Consider the following 23,823-nt stretch of genomic DNA (forward strand, 5'->3'; position numbering starts at 1 on the left):
CCAAAATGAAGTTCTTTTGGCTCCCGTTGTCAACAATGAACTGCAGTGGGGAACCCTTTACCCACATCTAATAGTGGAAGAGGCGCTCCTCCTCCTCTGGATCTTCGGATTCCTCCTTCTGGATCTCCATAGTGGAAATGGTGGCATTGGGCTCCGCATCAATAATCTGCTTCCCTTTTTCATTCCCCTTGTCAGGTTCTAACTTAGAGTTGGAACATGCATCTGAGTCCAAAACCTTTAGCTCGGCCACCAGTGACTGCTTGGCCAGACACTCACTTTTTTTGTGAGTGGAGATCTTATGGAACTCACCACTTTCCCGTGTATTTCTTTGGCTTCGCGGTGTTGTTCTTTTCTTGCAACTTTGGCAGGTTTTCCTGGGATGCCCCACTCAGGTTTTATCCTTTCTTCTGTGGTTTGGGGGAACCTTTCCCTTGCTTCAAATTCGTAGATCCAAAGTCTCGCTTCTTCTGTTTAAAAGTTTTGTCGATCTTGACGGCATATCGGTATGCCATGCTGAGCAAGGATATGTCCAGGAATTCCATATCGTCCTAGATGTACCTATGCAGGAAACTACAGTAATTGAGAACCAAATGCTTCTTAGAATCCTTGAAACCCAGCTTCGTGTGAAGGGTATGAAAAAAATTGGTAAACTCCGACACATCTTGGTCCCTTCCTTGTCGCAACATTGTCCACTTTATGTATTTATCCTCATAGCTCCTAATAGGCTAGTACTTCTCCTTGATGGGATCCCGGAAAGAGTTCCAAGTGGGTGCGGCTAAAAATAGTGAGTTCATAATTTCCTCCTTCTACTCACAATAGGTTTCCCACCAGTCCTTGACGTGGAGCGCTGCTTTGAGAAGTGCAAAAGTGATCTTTTCCCGGATGGAAAAATCATGAACGGAAAAATATCCTTCTGGTAGATTTAACCATTTATCTACAACATATGGATCTATCCGACCCTCAAATATGGGGATGTCAATTTTAACTTGTACCTTAAAGGGTGCGGCACTTCCAGAGTAGCTTCCAAAAGTAGATCCATCGCCCTTAGGCAGTCGCTGAAGGATATGGGCAAAGTTGTCCATCATTGCATTCTTTTGTCACTTGAGGGCTTCTTCGAGCAAGATTTTGATAGGATCTCCTGCCCCCTTGTCTTTCTTTTCATCCGCCATGGGAGGCCGTCAAGATTTGTGAGGCTCATCTTACAAAGGTTCGACTAGTTGAAGACCTAACTCCTTATATCCTGAACTCTTTGGGGACATGCAAAATAAAAACAGAGAAAAAGAAGACCGCTCTCATAACACTGATCCAAATTTAAACATGAATGAAAAAAATTACAGATATAACCATAAATACAAATATTCAGTAGAAATAACACTTCATTTCATTAATATCAAATATGGAAATATGCTTACAACCATAATGGAAATAAGACTCGGGCGATGGTAGCTTATCTCTGAGAAGATATGTGGCGGCTACATGCCTCTGAACTGTGTTAAAATGAGGCTCGAAGGCCTATTTATTTTTTAGAAACAATGGAAGACCCTAAACATCCAAAAACCTAACCCTAGGAGATGAAGCGCCAAACTATGGGCCTTGTTTTGGTAAATTGGTACATCAACTTCTCGGGGTCATAACTTTGGCATACGATCTCCATTTGATGCACACAACACCTCGTTAGAAAGATCTATCTGAGGACTACAAATTTTGAGTGACCAACATTAGGAAACCCATGTTGGTCATATTTTTCCCAAAAAGCATCAATTAGGGCCTCAAAATAGCTCCGAAAGTTCAAAACCCGAAAAACTGCCACAAATAGTAAATTGTGCTACAAATAAGGAAATTGAAAGAAACAATGGTGGGGGTCCAAGTGGAATAGGTAGGTGGCCACCAATATACACCTGGATCATCCCTTAAAATGTTCTTTAGGGCCTCAAAATGGCTTCGGAAGTTCAAGACCCAAAAAAAATCCAAAAATAGTAAATTGTGCTATAATTAATGAAACTAAAAAGTTGAAAGAGACAGTGTTGGGGGTCCAAGTGGAATAGGAGGGTGGCCACCAATATCAACCTATATCATTCCTCCCCCCTTAGGAATAAATGGCCCCCATTGCGTTGAGTGCCTCCATGAGATGGAGAAACTTCTGTTGAACTTGGTCCTTGGTAAGCCACTTGCCTTGGTGCAGGTGTTGGCGAGCTTTAACAACCTGATACAGTTGGATCTTTTCCTAGTGAGTGTTCTTAACATGTGTGTCCATAATATTATTAGTTTTGGCATGTTCTATGCAATCTGGTTTTAACTCTATTGGTGTGAGTTGTTATGCAATGTCTAATGTGTCCAACAATGGTGGGAAGTATGGTCGAAGGTGGTCCACATTGAACACTAGGTGTAGGCCAAGGAATGGGGGAATTTTGAGCTCAAAAGCATCATCTCACATAGCCTTGGTAAGGGTGTAAGGACCATATCGGAGTGGTTTGAGCTTCCGATGGGCTCTCATAAGGCGTTCTTTCTGTAAATGCAACAAAAAATTTTCGCTTGCCTGAAACTTGTGTGGCACCCGATGTTGATGATGTTGCTGCTTCTACTTGGAATTTGACTTCTCTAGGATGTCATGAACCTGCTGGTGGATGTGATGGATGCGTTAAAAAAATATGGTCGCTTTATTAGCCTCAGACAATATATGTGTGGATTCTGTTTGCTTAGTCACATGAGGCATGGCAACATCAATCAGACACAATGGTTGAAATCCTAGACCCACTTGAAAGGAACTACGGCTAGTCAAGCTATGGAGAGCTCTATTATAATTGTGCTACACATATGGATGACTCTCATCCCAGGTTCGAGGATGCTTGGTGTTGTACATGTGGAATATGTGCATTATCATCCTATTCACAATCTTCATCTAGATCCTTAATGATTGGATTGGTGATGGCATAGGTAGTGCAAGATCTAATATATTTCCCAACATCCAGTCAGAGTTTGGGCCAATAAAAGTACTTTTGTAGTACCGCCACAATTTTCTACACACTAAAGTGTCCTGCAACCCGACTGTAGTGTGCCTCCCAAATCATCTTTACATATCCGCTTGAAGGAACACAAAGGTAGCCCAGGTACCATAATAATGCATCATGGAGGTGGAAATTGGGAACTTGCTTGCCAACTACTAGCATATGGTATGTCGAGGTGAACTCTAGATCATTTTTGTATAGTTTCCGCCATGTATGATCTGAGTTGAGTCAACTCTTGGATTTAACCAAGATCTTTTAATTTCATTATGTTTTTAAAATTTCATTTAAAATAGCATAAATGAATACATATGCATGCTGTAAAGAAGAAAGAACATGACAATAATCAGCAACATAAGACACAAGATGTTAATAATAGAGTTTGTCCAGGAGGGACTATGTCTCCAGGCCCGGTGCCAAGATGGTGTAGGCCACTGCTTAAGTGTTCTCAACTATGATGATGTACATAGGTGGTGATGTTGCTATCATACAAGGAAAATTCCCTCACGCAGGAGTGGCTCCACGAGATGTTCCACTACAAGAACTCTCACGCACAAAAAGACTCCTATCAGTATGACATAAAATCATGCATGATGATAATGAGCATCCTTCCAGCATGGAATTAAAGGGATCTCAATGCAAACATACATGGCGACACATGAGTATCCCACCAACATGACGAAAAAATGGATCTCAAACAAAACATGACAAATCGTGACAACAAGTACATCCCACAAATGATTCCACGTCACATCAGGAAGGAATCATGAAAAAAGGATGAAAACAAGATCCCACATCAAACATCAAACAGGGATCTACACAACACAATGCATCTCATATCAAAATAAGTACATGAACACACTACATATACCTCACATCCTAAGGGCCATTTGAAGAAAAGGATGTCAAACTCTTGAAGCTGGTTGTACCATCAATATCGCGGCGTCGAATCTCATGGAATCACTGCTCACACGTTGAATGCTTACACTTGCACTCCACCTTGAAAAGTGGCCAAAAAATGGAATGATCAAATGGAAAATATGATTGCACCATTAGATTAGTGGCATCGAATAGTGTAAAATCGACTGTCAAATTTCTGAATTCTGACAAAGTGAAAATCTAGGGCTTAAGGAATCTTTTAGATTCCTCCTAGATTCCTCAAAGATTCCCTCGTCTGGGTCATCTGAAGATCTGTTGCTCAGATAAAAATTTTGACTACGCCATCAGGTTTGTGTCGTTGAGAGGCGTAGGATCGGCATAAAGTTTGTCCAATATGGACACTCACAAAATTTCTCCCTCCTGAGAATTTGGCTCAATCATGGTTCCACCTGCTCTTTTCCCAGGTTCATGGTTCCACCTACAATAAAAAATTAAAAAAAAATCATGTCTTGATTTTTGTGCCCATTCTCCTCCTGGAACTGCATCGTGGTTCTGTTCTCCATTCCACACCTCCGTTCTCAAATCCATTGTTCGGTCTTCCGTTCAGCCTCTACAAATGAAAGTTAAGTTTATATATATTTCTGGGGCAAGGAGATCAACAGCGATCAATTTGGCTTGTTGGTATTTTTTGTGGATAGGTTGATGGCATTTGGGGGTTCCAATGCCACCAACTCCCAAAAGGAAATATGTTATGTTTTTTTTTGGTGCGGCGGTTGTGTGATTTGTTTAACTGTTGTGTATTAAATGGTGCATTACAGTTTAAAACTTGTTGGAGCGTGGTGTGTTGTGATGCATATAATATAGAACCATTAATATTGCACTGATGTGTTAACATTTTGGGTTGTGCTAGCCATGGTGCAGGCTGGCCACGTGGCCGGGCAGGTTCAATTCCCACCGGCACATATTTAATATATGTTATTTTCGTTGTATAGTGGGTGGGGCCGTGGGCCGGGTATACCGGAGGTGGCCCACCCACAGCCCATATAATAATCTTTTTATGTAATGGGTAGTGGTGGTTTGGGGTCTAGTGAGGTCCGTTAGGACCTAAATATGCCTTAGGCTGAAGGAAGGAAAAAATTAGGGTAACCACAAACCACGCTCAGTCTGGTAGCTAGCCCTACCAGAGCAGGAGAGGGCTCTCTCCGAGTCACGCTCAGTGGATGGATAAGAAAAATGGTCTGAGATGACTTACAATGCAATATTTACCTTAGGCTAGTAAGTGAAAAGGGATTTTGAAAACAATTTTATGAACGACCGAGCTTCCGGGATGTATATGGGACTGGCGCTCAGTAAATAACAGAGAATTGAATATGAAGGCACAGATTATTCCGTGAGGCAAGGTAGGTGGAAAGCACAGCAATTTCGGCTTAAGGTAACGTGGAATGGGAAGATTGCTGAAGAGAGTGAAAAGGGCATGGTCGCATGAATCCTTTTCAACAGAAGAGTAACACTGCACATGCAATTTTCCCACAGGAAGAGCAATATAAATTGAATTCTACCTAATCTCACTTAGAAAATTTCACTGAAATGAAACACGAAATGAATTATGAAACATAACAAGATACATATGGTACATAAGAACACATTTGCTACACTCACAACCACAAGAATCTCTTGAAACAGAGCGGTTGCCTTTCATTAATTCTCTGTCAAAAATACACAGTGCAGAAACAGAGTTTCTTTCCCACAGTCTCCCAGAAGTTACAAGCCAACCAACCCTTTGCAAATAACTTGCATACAATATATAGAATGTTTGAGGAAGAGATAGAACGCCCAGGGGTTGATAAGTTACTCAAATCATTACGAAAAGTAGATGGAGAGCCAACCATCAGCTACAGGTGCAGCGCTCTCAAGCGTGACATTTGGCCGGGGTGACCCTTTGCATTCTTTTGCCACCTGGATAGATGCCCATTTGGAGAGAAAACTTTTTAAATGTCACCTTTGGTGCCAAAAAAACGAAGTGTAGATAACCGAGCCCACTTGGAGAAGTCGCGAAACGAAATTTCGTGAAACGGGAGAAAATTGACAGTATTTTCCTCTGTGCGCCGCGCCAAATTCTCTATGCATCGCGCCAATTTGGGGCCTATTTTGGGGCACTTGCAGGTGTCCAAAATGTGCCCAAGTGGGCTTGCTGGAAATCTTGTCCTGTCTACTTTCTAACCCCACTGGAATTTTCCAATTTGGTGCTCATTTTCCCCTCCAAATCTTCATTCTCCCAAGACTGCTTTCTGTGTGTCAAAAACGTGGCAGAGAGGCCATTTTTGGGTGTTTTTTGACCTTTAGGAGACCCAAATCTTGTCAAAATTTCTTACCCGGACACCAGTAGTAGTAATTTTCGATGCTGAATCCAAATATGCAAGCCATTCCTCGATTAGAGTCCTAGATTTTTAGCGTCGCGCCACTGTGAGGAATTTCCTGTTTTTTGTCCAAAAAATTTGCCTGTGACCAAAATTTGCCCAACATTTTTGAAATTTGGGCTGGAGGTTCCCTATGAAGTGCTATGCTATGCCAAGGAAGCCTCAGCCAAGATTCGAAACTGATCTTGCTCCTTTGCCTCCTTTGCCTCCTTTGCCTCTTTTGTCGCTTTGCTCAATTTTTCCTTTAGGCTCCTGATTCCTCCTTTAGAGCTCATGTTTTGGGCCTGGTAGTGATGAGTCATGTGCCTCAGCATGTCTTTCTCCCTATTAGCTTTATCCAACCACTGCTCCAAGTGAACGTTCACTTTTTCTAACACATACTCCTAGTCCTCGTCTCTTTGCTCCATAGGTCTGCCTTGTGCTGCCAGGATGTGTCGCTGGTTTTCCTTGATCATTTGCAACTCTATCTCAGCTAGCCGATCCTCAAGTTGCTTGTTCCTCTGCTCTAGATACTGCACGTTCCACTTGGCCCTCTCCAAGTCCAGGGATAGGTTCTCAATCACTGACTGCTGCTCCTGAATGATCTCTCCCAGCTCAGCATTTGTAGGTTCTGCATCTGTCTCATCATCCTGGAGGAGAACAAACTCGGTCTCTTGCTCACCTGATGGCCCTTCCTCCTGCACTAGCTCCTGTGGTGCTGATGTCGGAAGCGAGGCCCCTTCCACCCCGGGTGGAGATAACACTCGCTTTGCTGCTGCGAACAATGGTCTACTGCCCTTCTGGTATGTGATGTATACTGGCATGGTGGCAGTCTCATGGCGCTCAAACTGATGTGAAGGACCCCCCACCTCATGCTCTGCCTCTGATACCACCAGTGGAGCACTGAAGAAATCATGGGAGATGAAGTCCTCTCAAGCAATACCCTACAATCCCAACTGATGGTCCACCAAAATCCGGATGAGAGAAAAATGATAGACACTGTTTAGCTGCTGTCAAGGGGTCTTGCGCTGCATGAATTTTTTCATCTTCTCAATGTTGTTGCAAACGAAGAATGGAAGGCTCATCATCCGTACCTTGGTGAAGTGCATGAGAAACCTAATATGATATGCATAAAGGCGAGAAAACCTCCCCTCGCAACTGAAATACTTCATGATCAATCTCATGAGTGGGGTGTTACACTAAAATTTGTCACCATGACTATTTGCAGTCAGTATGGCTCCATCAATAACCATACTGTCCTCCTTGGCAAGTCTTATACCTCTGCTCCTCATGTCAAACTCAAAAAAAGAGAGAAAGTCTTTAAAAGTCAATATAACTCTGGTTACGCAGTTTCTCTTACTCTTACCGGCGTGTACGCACCTCAAGTTCATAATACCTGTGTACTTGTACGCTCTGTCTGTAAAGGGGTGGGTGCGTACCCCTGTAAAAGTCAAAAGGCGCAAGTTTTACTTCAAAAAACTTACTTGCGGTCAATTCTAGAGCATTCTAGAAGATGGTTTGACATGGATTGAGCGCCTCCAGATGGTTCATGCATCCCAATGAAAGAGGAACTTATCCCATGAAGAGGGGAGCTATCCCTTTGAAAGAGGGGCTTATCCCATTCATGGTGGACCTGTTTAACTTCCTCCAAAGCATTATAAATATAGGCATTGGGCCAGAGGGAGCGGAGGTTGAAAGCTGAACATTCCTAAGGGTAGATGCTGCTGAAATTAGGACTCCCTTATAGAGCTTGAGAGGAGAGATTCCAATCCTTTCTTAGCTTCATTTGGAAGTGGGTGAGCTGATCAAAGTAAAGGAGAACTCTTGCTGAACCCTGGGAAGGACCTGCACAACACCAAGACACTGGTTGTAAGGTTTCTTTTGTTTCCAATTAATACAATTAAGTTCATTTTTCTCAACAATTTGTTATATATAATTTGTTTCATAAACTCCTTGGTCTTTATGATGAATATGTTTTATTATATGAGTTATTCAGGTGCTACGTAATCGTTTGCTTGTTAGTGAATGTAGGCTTCAAGGAGAAGGAGCTCATCTGGATCGAAGAGGCTTGGCTGCTACAAACAGCGTTGGACTAAAGGTATGCCTTAAACACCTGGTTGTTTTTATTTTAAATGCATATTTAGGGAAAGATAGTGCTTGATTGTTTTGTTTGTCACTAGAAAGCCTTAGCTTCTAGGGAGGTCGGTTTTGTCCGCAAAATTGACTATTTCCACATGACAAAATGGCGACCATACTGGGGATGAAATTAAAGAGGAGGATGTTGAAAATTACCTGGAAGAGACGGCGTTCGGTTTCGACGGTCGGATTCTCCGCAATGTCCACGGGAAGTTTCTTGCCAAAACCCCTTTTTCTCTCCTCAACAGTAAAATGGTAAAAATGAATTGGTAAAAACCCTTTTTATAGGTTTTTTGGGTAAACAAATGGTAAATTTGTTTACTTTTCACCATGAAAAGGTATTTTTCAAAGTATTTTTATCTATCTTCAATAGGTATGAGTAATGTGTTGGTTTTTGTGCAGGATAAAGGATTTTCAGGGAAAATTGTCATTTTTTACAAACAAAAACATCATAGTCATCTTTAAGCCCTTTTCTAACTCCTAAAACATGAAAAGATTGCCGAGCGTTTCTTTTACACTCGTTAAAATGGAATTAAAAGACGGTCCTCTTATAGCCCTTTTCTGACCGTAAAAACATGAAAAGATTGTTGGATTTTTGTCGTTTCAAATTCGATATTGGAAATAAAACGATGTGTCCTTGATCGCTTTTTACTTTTCAGATCAGAGACACTAATCATGAAAGTACTCCTTGGTCGTAAAGATCAAGCGGTTCTATCAAGTATTATTTTATACCTTTTCGGGCTTGGGAGACACAAATTTACGAAAAAGGTCAACCCTGGAGTCTTCTTAAGTTTTTCAGACTCTCTAAAATTGAAAAACGCCGAGTTTCTCCTATATTGGACTCGTTAAAATTTCACAGTAAAGGACCTGTTCGATTACAAACAGGAACGGACCTCTCCTTCTTAGGGTTCGAATCTAAACTAAGTTGGACTCATCCGAAAGATGAGCTTATAATCAAGCAAATGTTATCCTCCTCAAGCTTGTAAAAAATAAAGAGGTACTTGCCAGAAATGGTGGGGGAAAAGAGAGGAAAATGAGCCTATTTGTTACACTTTGTCTCGGAAAAACCTTATCACCACTCTTGAACATGACACTTTTCATTCACCTAGGTTGGGAAATCCTTTTCCTAACAGTTGATCAAACCACATTGAAAGTCTTCAGCCAGTTTCTGGGTATTAACTTTGGGTCAATTGTCACCAAGCCATCTGTTGTGTCGTTATGTGTTCAAGAGGTCACTACAAATAAACCATTCATCTGCAAAATATCTGTCATCCATCTTGACCATCCCTGAGTCAGTCCTTACAACTACATTTCTTCAACTTGATCTATGATTTCGTGTTGTGGGCTTGCCTGCAACAGATCGCTTTCTATCGACATCAGCACATTATCTAGAAAGATGATCTAGGAATCATCAGTACCTTGAAATCTGCATGCCTCAATGGCAGGTTTCTCGCCTTTGACGACAATTTACGTCATTGACTTTCGATCGAAGGATTCCGTGACATGTTCGACATCAACACATCTACTCACATCTCATGGATTGTACTGGGTACTTTGAGAGCCATTGACATCACTGGTGGTTTCTCTCACACTTGTTAACAGTTTACATCATTGACTGGTAATCAAGTGGTTTCTACCATGTTCGACATCAACTCATTTATTCGCATGGATAGAATCGTACTATTTCGGGACGCAGAAATGAAGACCCTGGATCTAGTTTCCGCCATCCAGGCTGCGAGGAGTTTTGTCTTCATTATACAGTAGACTAATTATAAACAGATGGCTGCATCCATACTATGTCTACATGTGTCTATGATTATGATGTATTGCGAAATCATTCCTATGTCAGAGCAGTAGTTAGTTTGTTAGTTAAAGTTTTTGATCTGAGTATGGGAATGCCTACCTCAGCGATGATATGATCTCATATATCTATTTTGTGTTGAGTATTTGCAGGTTCCGACTGGGCTCTCCACAAGATAATCCTCGAAATGATAAAGTGCTTCACCCTTCTTAGATGATATGAAACCCTAATCTACTATAGACTTCGCACTTTAGGGGGCAATCTGTTACACTAAAATTTGTCACCATGACTATTTGCAGTCAGTATGGCTCCATCAATAACCATACTGTCCTCCTTGGCAAGTCTTATACCTCTGCTCCTCATGTCAAACTCCAAAAAAGAGAGAAAGACTTTAAAAGTCAATATAACTCTGGTTACGCAGTTTCTCTTACTCTTACCTGCATGTACGCACCTCAAGTTCATAATACCTGCATACTTGTACGCTCTGTCTGTAAAGGCGTAGGTGCGTACCCCTGTAAAAGTCAAAAGGCGCAAGTTTTACTTCAAAAAACTTACTTGCGGTCTATTCTAGAGCATTCTAGAAGATGGTTTGACGTGGATTGAGCGCCTCCAGATGGTTCATGCATCCCAATGAAAGAGGAACTTATCCCATGAAGAGGGGATCTATCCCTTTGAAAGAGGGGCTTATCCCATTCATGGTGGACCTGTTTAACTTCCTCCAAAGCATTATAAATATAGGCATTGGGCCAGAGGGAGGGGAGGTTGAAAGCCAAACATTCCTAAGGGTAGATGCTGCTGAAATTAGGACTCCCTTATAGAGCTTGAGAGGAGAGATTCCAATCCTTTCTTAGCTTCATTTGGAAGTGGGTGAGCTTATCGAAGTAAAGGACCCAGAACTCTTCCAAAACTTGCAAGAAGCTGAAGTCTTCTGCTAGAGGAAGTGTCCCAGATTGCCAACTGAAGGCATGTTCACGGGCATCTTTGTCTCTGGCTACAACTCTGAAACTGGTGTGGCAGGTTGTGGCCCAGGCTCGCTTGATGTGACTTTGAAGCTTGTAGATGACCATCATTTCCCCCCCTATCAGATACAAGGTGAGAAGATGGAGAAAACTCAACTGCAAGACTGTTCAATACTCTGGAACAAGTTCTGACATGTGTTTGGAATATCTTCTTGGCTGTTGATGCCCATTGCCAAGAAGCGATCCATCCAAGATGAATCTTTGTTCTTGCAGGACGTTTGTTTTTGAAGCATCTGTGTGAAGAATGACTGGTTTTATGACAGTGCTTACATGGATGAAGATCAAAACAATGATCTTTCAAATGGCCAACTCGGTCACAGTGTTGGCATTTCACGATCTAATGTTGTTGCTGTGGAAGAGGGGCAGATTCTGGAACAGCTGAAGCTGAACTGTCATGAGAAGCAGGTGAACTGTCATCAATGAATCCAGCACTCTGAAATTGAATGGGCTTGGCATAGTCTGGAATATGAAAGGACAAGTCCTTGTCATATCCAAGACCAGTTCTGTGCTTGTTGTGGACAAGCTATTCCCAAGGTCTGATGATGGGCTTGGGAAGTGCAGATTGAGTTTCTGCATCTGCATATACACCTGCTGCTTTATTTGAATGAACTGTACCATTATTAACATGTTGCTGATGGGTGGTTATCTCAATGTTTAGAACAAAAACAGGTTCAGAATGGTGTCTATTTTGATGTAGCTCTTCTTGTTGTAGCTGTGATTCAAGCTGCAAAAAATCGATCTTTTCATGTGCATTATATAAGCATGTCTGAATTTCTGAGAGAGATCCTTTGCTGATTTGTAATGTGTCATCAACAGTAGATTGTATAAGAGTTTTCATGAACTCTAATACTTCACTGATTCTGACCATCTGTCTTAATGCAGAAAAATAATATCTACTCACAGTACACAGCAATATCCTTTATAAATGTCAGCAAATGATCAGTGTGCAGTATAAAATATTACAATCAGCTCACCAAAATCTTTATGTAGCAGTGGAATCAAGGAATGTCAAGCTCTCTGAAACCCTAGAATGTGAAATCATACTTCACTTCATCAATACATGTCTATAGATCAACAATGTCGGCAGTACCAACTCAATAGATGCTTTATCATAGGCATTTACAAAGAATAATGTGTCAATACTGTCATATCAAATCTCTAAATCTAATCTCTGTTTAATGCAAACATTCAACAACACTCCTTGCATAAAACAATACAATTGGCATACTCCTCCAAGGATATTATAGATCCACGCATCCAAAAAACTCTGTGGGTCCTCAAAAACCTGTCTGTGTGCCGCAATACATATTATTCATTTATAAGTAAAGTAGTCTCTCCAGAATCCTTGTGGAAGGCATGGGTAAATATCACTTTTCCTCCTCTACTAATGCTGACAATGATATGTAGTTTATACACACCCAAGTGCTTGGCAAATGTGCCAAAGTCGAGAAGCAAAAACTAATGGCAGGATCATATGATAGTTTCAAATATCACTGGACAGCGTGCATTTCAATATTTAAAAACAGCGCACATTCAATATTTAAAAACAACGCACATTCAATATTTAAAACGTTTCACATATCATTGTATAACCATGCTACCTCAAAAGTGTTGTTCAGGTTCTTTAGTTCTGCGCTCCTTTCAGAAATAAGTTACTCCAATATTATGGTAATGGCGGAAGTAAGAATGAGAACGATAATCTACTAAAATGCCTGGCAGATTTGTTCTATCTCATGCACTCCAAAAATATGCCTCAACTCTGTTCCCTACAGTTCGGAGAGCTGGTAATGAAAGGGAACGAGATATCACCGTATATATATATCACTTCAAAACAACGCAAATGCAGTTTGATACCACGATTCCAGATTGTCGCAGCTTGTTCAACCAGCAATTAATAGAGGGTGCAATCAGCTGAAGGGAACTCAAATAAGGGACACAGATCTTCCAACATTACCAGCAACAACTCCAGACCTTATGCAGTCAACAATAGACCCCAAATTGAACCTCTTTGTGATGACAGGCAGCCTCAACACACAGTTAACTCTTCACACTCGGAGGAATACCTTGACCATTATAAGCTGCCAGCAATTTATTAACAGGTGTTTTGACCTCCTACTATAGTAGCTCGACCCCACTGTAAAGGAGAACTCATCCAGTCACAGAATAAGAAACTCGTCCCTTCTATTCTTCATGGAACTCGTGCTAATGGTGGCTGGTTTTCATTACTGCGTTTGCTTCTTCAACCCAACTTCTGCTTCAGAGATTTCAACCAGCAGAGTGAGGGAGAATCGTTCCTATTTTATCAGCAATGCCTTGGCTCTTGATATGACTGGAAAAATCGATTCCCAACTCTGCCTTCAACTCTGATGGAAGCGGACGCCATCGAAGTTTGTGGAATCCATGGCCACGGTTGAGACTTCTGACCGGCGAGGCGCCAGAAATTTGGGTCAAGCCATTATTGTTGGGAACCTCTAACCGAGCTCGTGCAGCCAGCCTCACGCTTCCACATTTTCGATGTCAAACTCCTCTATTTATGCCGGTTGGAACAAAAGGTGCAATAAAGGGACTTGCAAATGATCAATTGGAGGAGATTGGCTGCCAAATTATTCTTGGAAACACATACCATTTAGAACTTTGTCGTGGTGCTGATTTAATTGATGAACTGGGTGGTCTTCACAAATTTATGAATTGGCCAAGGGCCTTGCTTACAGATTCTGGTGGTTTTCAGATGGTCTCTCTATTGCACTTAGCTGACATCACAGAAGAGGGCGTAACTTTCCAGTCTCCTGTGGATGGAAAACCAATGCTTCTTACTCCTGAAGAGTCAATTCAAATTCAAAATAAAATTGGAGCGGACATAATCATGGCCCTTGATGATGTTGTGAAAACCACTATAACTGGACCCATGCAACTGTGTGGTATCGTTTGCACTTTGGAATTTTGAAACCGCCTCGAAATGCGCACCCCACATATCATCGTTATAGTCTGTTTTGCTCTCGTTTGACCATTCATGCGGCTGCCGCCGAGTGCCTGCAACCAAAACGCTGAATCATGGCAGTCATATCTATCAATGTATAAACCTTTTAGATTGAGGGAAAGCAATTAAAACTTTCTCAAGGCGCGTCCAATTTCGGATCTTATACGTCCTGCAGACATGGGGAATCTGGGAACAGTACCATTTGAAAGAAAATTTCCGTGGGTTCAATTTCATAAAGAAGAATTTGAGGATTTCTGCAATGAGCTCGGAAGATCCTTTTGATGCCGCTGGTGAGAAACCTCATGGTGATCCCAGATTTGACAAAATTGTCAGAATCATGATAACGGTCATAATCTTATTATTTTTTTTTTAGCGGTACCATTCGTCCTTGTGCTGCAGGTTTATGCCGAAAGAATTTGGAGAGACGCTACAAGAATTTTCAGAGCGGGGAGGCCGCGGAATGCGGGATTGGATCCTCAGATCATAGGGACTCTGCCCACGTTTCCCTATAGGTCTCAGAATTTCAGCGATGGTCGGAACTGCGCAGTCTGCCAATATGCGTTTGAGGAGAATGAGGAAGTCTGGGCGGCGCCACCAAGACGAAGCGTTATGACAGATGCGTTATGACAAGATGCGTTATGGGCAGAGACGAAGCGTTATGACAGATGCGTTATGGACAACGTTCAGTGAGAACAGTGCTCAGGTCAGGGCAGGTGTGAATTCATTCAACATCTTCAAGCGTTAAACAACTACCCTCAGCGCATTCTAGGGCATTTACACTCAGACCTCTGAGCACACAGCGCATGGTCTCACATTCATTACAATGCAGCCAACGCTCCAATTTCTGGCAGAGAGACAGGGAATAATGAGGCCAATGACAGAAAACTTGCGGGAGTTACAACACAAAAAAACTAATTTGGGAACCTGGGACCTGTGGCAGCATCAACGCATAGTAACATGAGCGTTGTAATGAGCAGCATCAACGCAAATGTAAGACCATGTCAGACCAGTGTACAACACACAGTAAAACTGGCAATTCTGATAAACTCTGATTAGGAGAAAGACAGAACTGACATGTATATAGAGACCACAAAACAAGTGGCTCAAATTGGAGCAGGACCAGCAATCGCCCGCTCTGATACCATGTTAAACACACATGGACAACAAAGACAATATGAAAGATAAATCATTCAGTACATTTTTTATTAACAATATATTTACATTTATAGTACAAATATGTGACTCTTGGGTTTCAGATCCCAAGGTCTCTTGGACTGCTTTGTCCATTCGACTTCCACACTAACCCACTTAGGATTAGGTGTCCAACAGAACTCTTGCTGGACCCTGGGAAGGACCTGCACAACACTAAGGCACTGGTTGTAAGGTTTCTTTTGTTTCCAATTAATACAATTAAGTTTATTTTTCTCAACAAGTTGTTATATATAATTTGTTTCATAAACTCCTTGGTCTTTATGATGAATATGTTTTATTATATGAGTTATTCAGGTGCTATGTAATCATTTGCTTGTTAGTTAATGCAGGCTTCAAGGAGAAGGAGCTCATCTGGATCGAAGAGGCTTGGCTGCTACAAATAGCGTTGGACTAAAGGTATGCCTTAAACACCTGGTTTCTTTTATTTAAATGCATATTTAGGGAAAGATAGTGCTTGATTGTTTTGTTTGTCACTAGAAATCCTTAGCTTCTAGGGAGGTCGGTTTTGTCCGCAAAATTGACTCTTTCCGCATGACATGGGGCATACTCGTCCCTCAAAAACATGAATTTAAAAACTCTAGTGAGCTGGCTCAAACAGCTGTTCTTGATGTAGGGCTCATAGTGATGCCTCTCCACCTTCTTTTTCTTATGCCACTGTTCCCAAATGTTCGGTATTCCTGTTGCCACTGATATGGTTTCCGATGTCAATGTGAAAGTGACCCCAACCAGGACAGATTGACCTCCCTGTAGATGAAGTGCAAAAAGGCGGGCCAACTCATGATGGACTTTGATATTCGCCACCCTTTCACAAAATTCATAACATGCCAAGCGCTGGAAACAAGACATAGCAAGTGGGCATGCCTACAGCTCAGTGAGGGTGTTTGGCTCATCTCTAAGATGTCTTCCACTCTAGTGATGTCTCCTATGAGCCCTCTCTCCTGAAGATGTGTCGCTGTGGGTCCCCTCCTCATACTCTGATGAATTTTCTGATGCCATTACTGCTGTTTGTACCCTGAGTTTTATGTTTCCCTCTGAATCCAATGAAACTGATAGATGCTCTGAAAATTTGTCACCAAGGGGACAATAAAATAGGGAGTGTAGGAGGGGGATGATGAAAAGGGGAATCGGGGTTTAGAAGGAGAAATTTATAAGGGATTTGGGGGTGTTTTGGGTATGGTGTTGATGGGGTAGGGCTTGGATAATTTGAGCCATAGGAATAAAGGGAACAAATGGATATGATTACAGTGGAGCTAGGGTGATTATTAGAGGGAAACTACTACAGGGGAATTAGCTGATAGAGGTAGGCAGGATCACATTTTAGCAATAATGTCACTGTAGCAAAACCCTAGATTTTTGACCTTCTTTGTGTCATCTTTGTTTTACTTTTAATTTTTTTTTTGCATTTGATTCATGGTCATCAAAATCACATTCCTCTTCAAGTTTAAATGCCAATGGTGGAGGTAGTTGGGCTACCTCTCCAACCTTGAGGATTATTCACAAAAATTTTGGGCAATTTAGTGCATTTTTGGGCTTATAAGTCTGTGCGCCGCGCGCTCTGCCCAGTGTGCCGCGCGCCGGGTATGCGCCGCGCCAGCGGTGATTTTGCACTGTGGCCGAGCGCCCAGTTCGCCTCGCGCCCTGAGTGCGCCGTGCCACCTCGTGTGTGCGCCGCGCACTGTAAAAGTCACCCAGCTTGCTTGAAAAACAGGGGAGAGGGTTTTAGGGCAGTTTTAGGGTGGTTTCTTTATGAAACGTGGTGGAATAGAGGCGAGAATGATGAGGAGTGAGGGGACCAGGGGAGGGGAGTTTAACCTTGGTGCTTATCATCACATTTTGCAACCCCATTTCTCATTTTTCTTGATGATTTTTCATGGTCGATCTTGTGCTTTTGGGGTACCATTTAAATTTCTTATGCACTACAAATCATTGACAAATTTGAGAGAGGAGAGGTGTCAACGGGGCCTACCTCTTGATTTGCTAGCCTTCGACAAGATTTGGAATGATTAGCACTGTTTTTATGCCCCTGGCCGTGTGCGTCGCGCGCCAAGCCCAGTGCGCCGCACGTAGGGTGTGCATCACACCCTTGCAAAAGCTGAATGGCGGGCAGGCTACCTGTGCGTCGTGCCCTTTTTCTGCGTCGCGCTCCCTGGTGTATGCGCCGCGCTCCCTGGTGCATGCGTCGCGCTCCTTGAAACCGACTCTCACTCACTCCACTTCCTCACACTTCGCTCTCTTACCTTAGTAATGTATCTCCCAAGCTTGCAAGAGCACAAATGGCTTTGCTTTAGCCCACAACAAGTATATATAGGCTTGGGAGAGATGGGTTTGATTTTTTCTTCTTTGAAAACCCACTTTCTAATGTTTGTGTTTTGCACTTTTTTTCATTGACTTTAAAACACCCTGATTTTCATTTTTCTTTGAAATTTTGGCTCTCATGATGAAATTTCCGACATTTCTTTGTGGGGATCGTGTGACTGGGTATTTGGCCATGGAAACCCTGACTGCATCTGAAAAAGTCAACTGGCGATTTTTTAGAAAATTTCGTCATAGTTGACCTTGTTTGACTTTTCTTCAAAACAGAGTTTTGAAGAGGAGTCGATGTCTCTTCAGGTGATGATGAAGCTTTCGGAACCATAGCTGTATAAGGTCTCCCTCTGGCCTGCATGGCTTGTTCTGGACATGTTTCTCAAAGACCACATTTCTGGTTTCCTAGACCCAAACATAAAAGATGACTTTGTCCTGTAACATGACCAGACCTTGACTATCATGAATTTCATTGATTATGGACCAAGACCTGAACCAGCAGGGGCCAGACATGAGACAAAATGACTAGCATGACTTTCTCCATCAGATCATGGCATGTACCTAGCGAAATGTAGCTGCGTGAATGGAGCGGGACACCTAAATTTGAAATGCACAAAGAGTTTTGATCTCTGACGAAGGGCTGACCAGACCGACTCTAACATTGGCTCCAATGGGGGGTGGTAGCTCCTTGGAGGTGCCAAGAACAACATATCTCTGGAGGAGCTAGATAGTTCCTTTTGACCATTGGGCTATGGAGTCATCATTTTAATAAATAGCACAAGAATCTGACTTATTTATACCACTGGAAGAACCAAGAAATTGACTCAAACTTGACCTTGAAATAACTCAAAAACTGACTTTACAGACTGAAACCAAATTGAAATAAAAATGGTTTTTACAATGATAGTGGAAGCAGCATTAATAGATCAACAGTGATAACGCTTGAGCATCCGACCATTGATCGGCCCTCCGGGACAGTCTTCCCCGTTCATTTCCTTAAGAAGAAAGGCATTCTGCCCCCTATATGCTGCAACCTTGAAAGGACCTTTCCATAGATTTTTGAACATGCTTTCCTTTCTCTTCATTCCTTGCATCCCACTTCAGCATCACATCATCCAACTGAAATTTATCTGCTTTTGCTTTTCTGTCATAGATTTTCTTTATCTTCTCCTACAACTTGGATGTGTTTTTGAAAACGTCTCTTGTTTGCTGCAAGTGGATCATTTGATTCAGCCTTCTCTGCATGGGATCTTCCTCACTGCCAGCCTCCTGAAGAATTTTGACCAACGGGGCAGCAAGAGAAGAAGGAAATACTGTGTCCACTCCATAAACCAGCTCAAATGGTGACATACCAATAGACTTTTTCTGACTGATCCGATCTGCCGAAAGCGCATGGACCAACCTCTTGTTCCAACTCTTCTTATTTATTTCCAGCAGCTTCTTGATGATGTTGACCAAATATTTATTCGAAGATTCTGCCAATCCATTGCCTTACGGATGATAGGCAGTTGAATGACCCAAAATTATATGATATTTATGACAAAATTCTACCATCCTTTTCGATTTGAAAGCTGTTGCATTATAAGTGATTAATTTGTTTGGACAACCAAAGCGAGACAGGATGTTATTTTCGAGAAATGAAATGATTACCGTGTCCGTCGCTTGTCTGGTAGGGGCTACCTCAATCCATTTTGTGAAATAGTCCGTCACTATAAGGATCCACCTATGCTGTCCGAAAGAGGCACGATGAATTTCCCCAATGAAATCCAACCCCCACTGCTGGAAGGGAGCGCTCACTTCAATAGGCTTAAGTGGCAAAGGCTATAATTTCTATTTCCCTTCGAAAATTTGAAATTTATGACAGTGCTTGACCATCTTATGGACATTAGAAAACAAAGTAGGCCAGTAGTACCCTTCTCTTAAAATTTTGTTCGCCATTGATTTCCAAAAAAGATGTCCACCGCACTATCCTCCGTGGAAATCCTCCATGACTTTGTTTGCCTCCTCTTCCACCAGACAATTTAACAAAATGCCACCGGGATCTTTCCAATACAATGCAGAATTCAAGATACAAAACTTGGCAGCCTTCAATTTGAGTGTTCTCGCTTTGTTTCTAGCCATGTCAGGCGGTGGTGATTGATTTTTCAACACGTATATTATATTAGAATACCATGGGGACAAAGCAAACATTTCAGATACCTGAATTGACGTTCCTTCCTCATTCTCATCGGACATGGCAGTGATCAGATTTATGTCCAATGCATGCAAATTTGATTAAGCCATTAGCTTCGCCAACCCCTGTCCTTTGACCAAATTTGTAGGCTTTATCTCCACATCGTATTCTAGCAAGGCTGCGATCCATTTGCCTCTTCTCCCTTCCAGATCGGTCTACACTAAAACATCTTTCACAGCAGTATTAGGAACATAGGCCAGAATGTGAGAATGTAGGATATACACCCGGAAATCCTTCAATGCCTTCACCAATGCCAGGGCTTGCTTCTCAATGATGTTGTACTTCAAAGCTGCATCCCTTATAGCCCTGCTGAAGAATGCAATGGGTCTTTCATGATCATCCCTCTTCTGCAATAATACCGCTGCCATAGTGTGCTCAGAAGCAAATGAAAACAATATGAAATCTTGAGTGTAGTCCGGGCTAACTAGAACTGGAGCTGAAGAAAGGGCCAATTTGACCAAGTTGAAAGATTTTACAGCCTCCTCTGTCCATTTCACCTGGCTGTCCTTCTTAAGCATGTTGGTCATTTCTTTCAAGTGTTCTGTAAGATTAGGCACGAAACGACGCAGAAAATTCATCTTACCATTGAATGATTGTATTTCATTTTTGTTCCTAGGCAGATCGATTTGCTGAATCGCTTGCACACGTGCTGGTCTATACTAATGCCATCCTTTGAAATGATGTTCCCAAGTAATTTTCCTTCCTCCATGGTGAACAAGCTCTTCTTTGGATTCAGTGATAAACCATATTTCCTGCATTTTTGAAAGACAATTTTTAGGTGATGCATGTGTTCTTCATCATATTTTGAAAACACCGTCAAATCATCCAAGTACACCACCAAAAACACATCCTTCTCATTTGAAAACGCCAAGTCCATTGCCCCCTGAAATGTGGCACTTGCATTCTTCAAACCGAAGGGCATTTTGGCATAGTGAAAGCTTCCCCATGGAATGGTGAATGTTGTCTTATCTCTATCATCTTCATGGACGGAAATTTGGTTGTATCCGGAATAACCATCAAGAAATGACATACGAGATGCCCCCACTACTCGCTGATGTACATGGTCCATATTGGGCAGCGGATAGTTGTCCTTCAATGAGACCTTGTTTAGATTTCTGAAATCGATGCATAGGCGGATCTCACCGGTCTTCTTGCGTACAGGTACTAAGTTAGATATCCAATCTGAAAATCTGATAGGCACAATGATACCTGACTTGTACAACCTATTTACCTCCTTTTCGATAGATGGCAGCAACCTTGGATTTATCCTTCTCAACTTTTGGCTAAATGGTTTTTGATTGGGCTTGATAGGTATTTTGTGCTGAATGATATTCATATCATAGGTCTTTAAATCAGAATAATCCCAAGCAAATACATCTGCAAATGAAGCCATCAAACTGATATATTTGTCCTTGATTTTTGGCGGTAATTCTTTGGACAATTTTACCATGTTTGGATTTGCAGCTGTACCGATGTGGACCTCTTCTACACCCTTCTCTGTCGGCTGCAATGTTGACTTGTGGGCTACATCATCTTGATCAAAAAGTTCCTCTAGGGGTATCAAGCCTTTAGGAATGATGTTATTCTTCAGCTGTAATACGTCCATTTGATTGATTTGAACTTCATCTGTATTGTTCCCTTTGCCCTCATCATTTTCCACATCGATTGAGGTTTCTTTGAACTTGCCTTTGTTGAGCAGAAAATCCTTAATCTCCTCATCATCTTGGAACACTTGCTAATGTCAATGATTGTCTAGAATGGTTGGATGATGCTTGACATGGATTTCAAATTTATTGTTGGAGTTCATGGGAATCTTCACGCTGCGCACAACCTTGGCAAGAGCATCAGCAATGGTATTTTGTATTCATGGCACACATGTCAAGGTGTATTCAGAAAATAGCTTCAAGATGTCCAAAACTGCATTACGATAGGCCCGCATCCTAGGATGTTTTGATTGATACTCACCTCTGACCTGTTTTATCACCAACTCGGAGTCGCCATATACTGAAATCCTCTTTGCATTCAGCTTTCTAAGAATCTATAGGCCAGCAATTAGAGCTTCATACTCGGCTTCATTATTTGAATATTCAAAGGCCAGCTTGTAAGAGAAAACTCTCACGCTTCTAGGCACTTTGTTTGGGGCGGAGAAAGGACTGCGTACCTAAATACCAATACCAGCGTCATCATTCCCTACTGCTCCATCGAAATCCATGGTCCACAAGCCTTCTTCGTCTTCTTGTAAGTGCTGAAAATCTATTTGTCGTGCCTTGTCTACTTGTTGTCCATCATTTTCAGCTGATTGCCCAATCTTTTGTTGCTTTTCTTGTCCTTCTTTCTTCAAGATTTCTCTAACATTTTATGTTATTTCCGGAATGTCATTTTCTTCTACTATCTGACTATCTATTTCATTTAAACTATCTGAAAACAAAAGAAAAGACTCTAAATCTGTATGTACATAGTTAATAGGATGATTTATCGGTTTCTCCTTTCTTGTGATCATATATTTCATCTTTTATTCCCGGTATAACTTCCTCATTTGTCCAAACACCGGGATTGTTGCACAAGAGAAATCCAGCTGTAGTGTCCCTTTCGATTTCGCTACCCAAGACCTTGAAAGAAGCATGCCAAACCTTGGAGGAATATCTGCTACCACCACATCCATCAGAACATTTTTCATAGGAAGCTGATCTACACTCACAACCAAGTCTTTGATGAGTCCTATACATCTTACTCTGCTGGAATCGAATGAATATAGGTCATGATATTGCCGGGTGATGTCCAGACCAAGCTTATCCATGATAGCCTTGGGCATGAGATTGTGAGAAGCTCTGGAATCGAACATGGCGTTGTGTAACAAAAAATCATGCAATCATAAACTGATATAGAAGGGTGGCACATCGCTATCAGGAGACTCACCATTCGTTGCTGGCCCAAAAATCATTTCAGGCTGATCATCTTCTACATTTACCATGTCGGACATTGGGTCCAAATTCAACATTTTAGAAATATGTCCTCTATAACTGTTGTTCTTCATGATTTCAGTGAAAGGGATGGATACCTTTAGCTTAGAAATCTCATTCTCTAGGCTGAAAGCGAGAGTTCTTTCTACCTCTTTGACCGGGATCTCTTTCCTTTCCTTCTCTTTTGATGTGGCTAGTTGTTGTGATTGTTCTACTGATTTTGATTTTCTGCTCTCCGGAACAACCGCCTCCTTTACCCTTTCTTTGTGTAGTTGATGGATCATTCTTTGTTGTTTCATCCTCCTTCCTTTTATGAATTGGTTTGGCCAGTACATCTCTGTTTCTAAGGGAGTATCGCTACCGTTGTGCGGACAAAGCATTCATATACCCTCTTTGATATTCTTCTGATTCTTCCTCCAACACGATGTCGCTAGCTAGAATAAAATCGGTGTCTTGGTGTGTAGCTAAATTTACTGCGCATTCTTCCTCTTCAGTGATGTAAGTAGGTAGCTCATCTGGAGTAAAGAAGTGGTTTTCCTTGCCTATTACATTCCCATCCTCATTCAACTCCAGTCAATGCACAAAATTCTGCTGCAAAGGTGTTTGTACCGGCTGTTGTGCTGTCTGCTCTTGAGTTCGCTGATCTCTTTGTCTTATCCTATATTGTGGCTGCTGTTGGCCACGAAAGTTAGGATTCCTAACTTGTGGCTCTGGCTTGTCAAGTTTTACCCTTTCAAGCATCTATTCTACCTTTTTGAGCAGCTGATCCATTGAAGAAGATTCTTCTTTCACCGTGGTTTTCTTCTATGCTTTCGCTCTAGCTCTTTTGGACAGCAGATTTGCCTCAACATGACCGCAATTTTCTGCATGTCTTCCATTGTAGCCGGTTCTCTCTCTCTCAATT

The 23,823-nt window shown here is 41.8% G+C and overlaps 1 protein-coding gene across 1 annotated transcript in view; it reads left to right on the forward strand.

The window, feature by feature from the left end:
- Positions 1 to 23,823, forward strand: part of LOC149157509 (uncharacterized) — a 113,181-nt gene that overhangs the window by 19,760 nt on the left and 69,598 nt on the right. The window contains exons 2-5 of the mRNA XM_089433710.1: positions 13,607 to 14,156; positions 14,386 to 14,500; positions 14,610 to 14,710; positions 14,857 to 14,913. Coding sequence (XP_089289836.1) covers positions 13,607 to 14,156; positions 14,386 to 14,500; positions 14,610 to 14,710; positions 14,857 to 14,913 — 823 coding nt within the window. The remainder of the gene's footprint in view (positions 1 to 13,606; positions 14,157 to 14,385; positions 14,501 to 14,609; positions 14,711 to 14,856; positions 14,914 to 23,823) is intronic.

This window comes from Pinus tabuliformis, chromosome 5_2, assembly GCF_031772625.1.
Source record: "Pinus tabuliformis cultivar Carrire ecotype Pingquan chromosome 5_2, CPIR1, whole genome shotgun sequence".
Taxonomy (NCBI): domain Eukaryota; kingdom Viridiplantae; phylum Streptophyta; class Pinopsida; order Pinales; family Pinaceae; genus Pinus; species Pinus tabuliformis.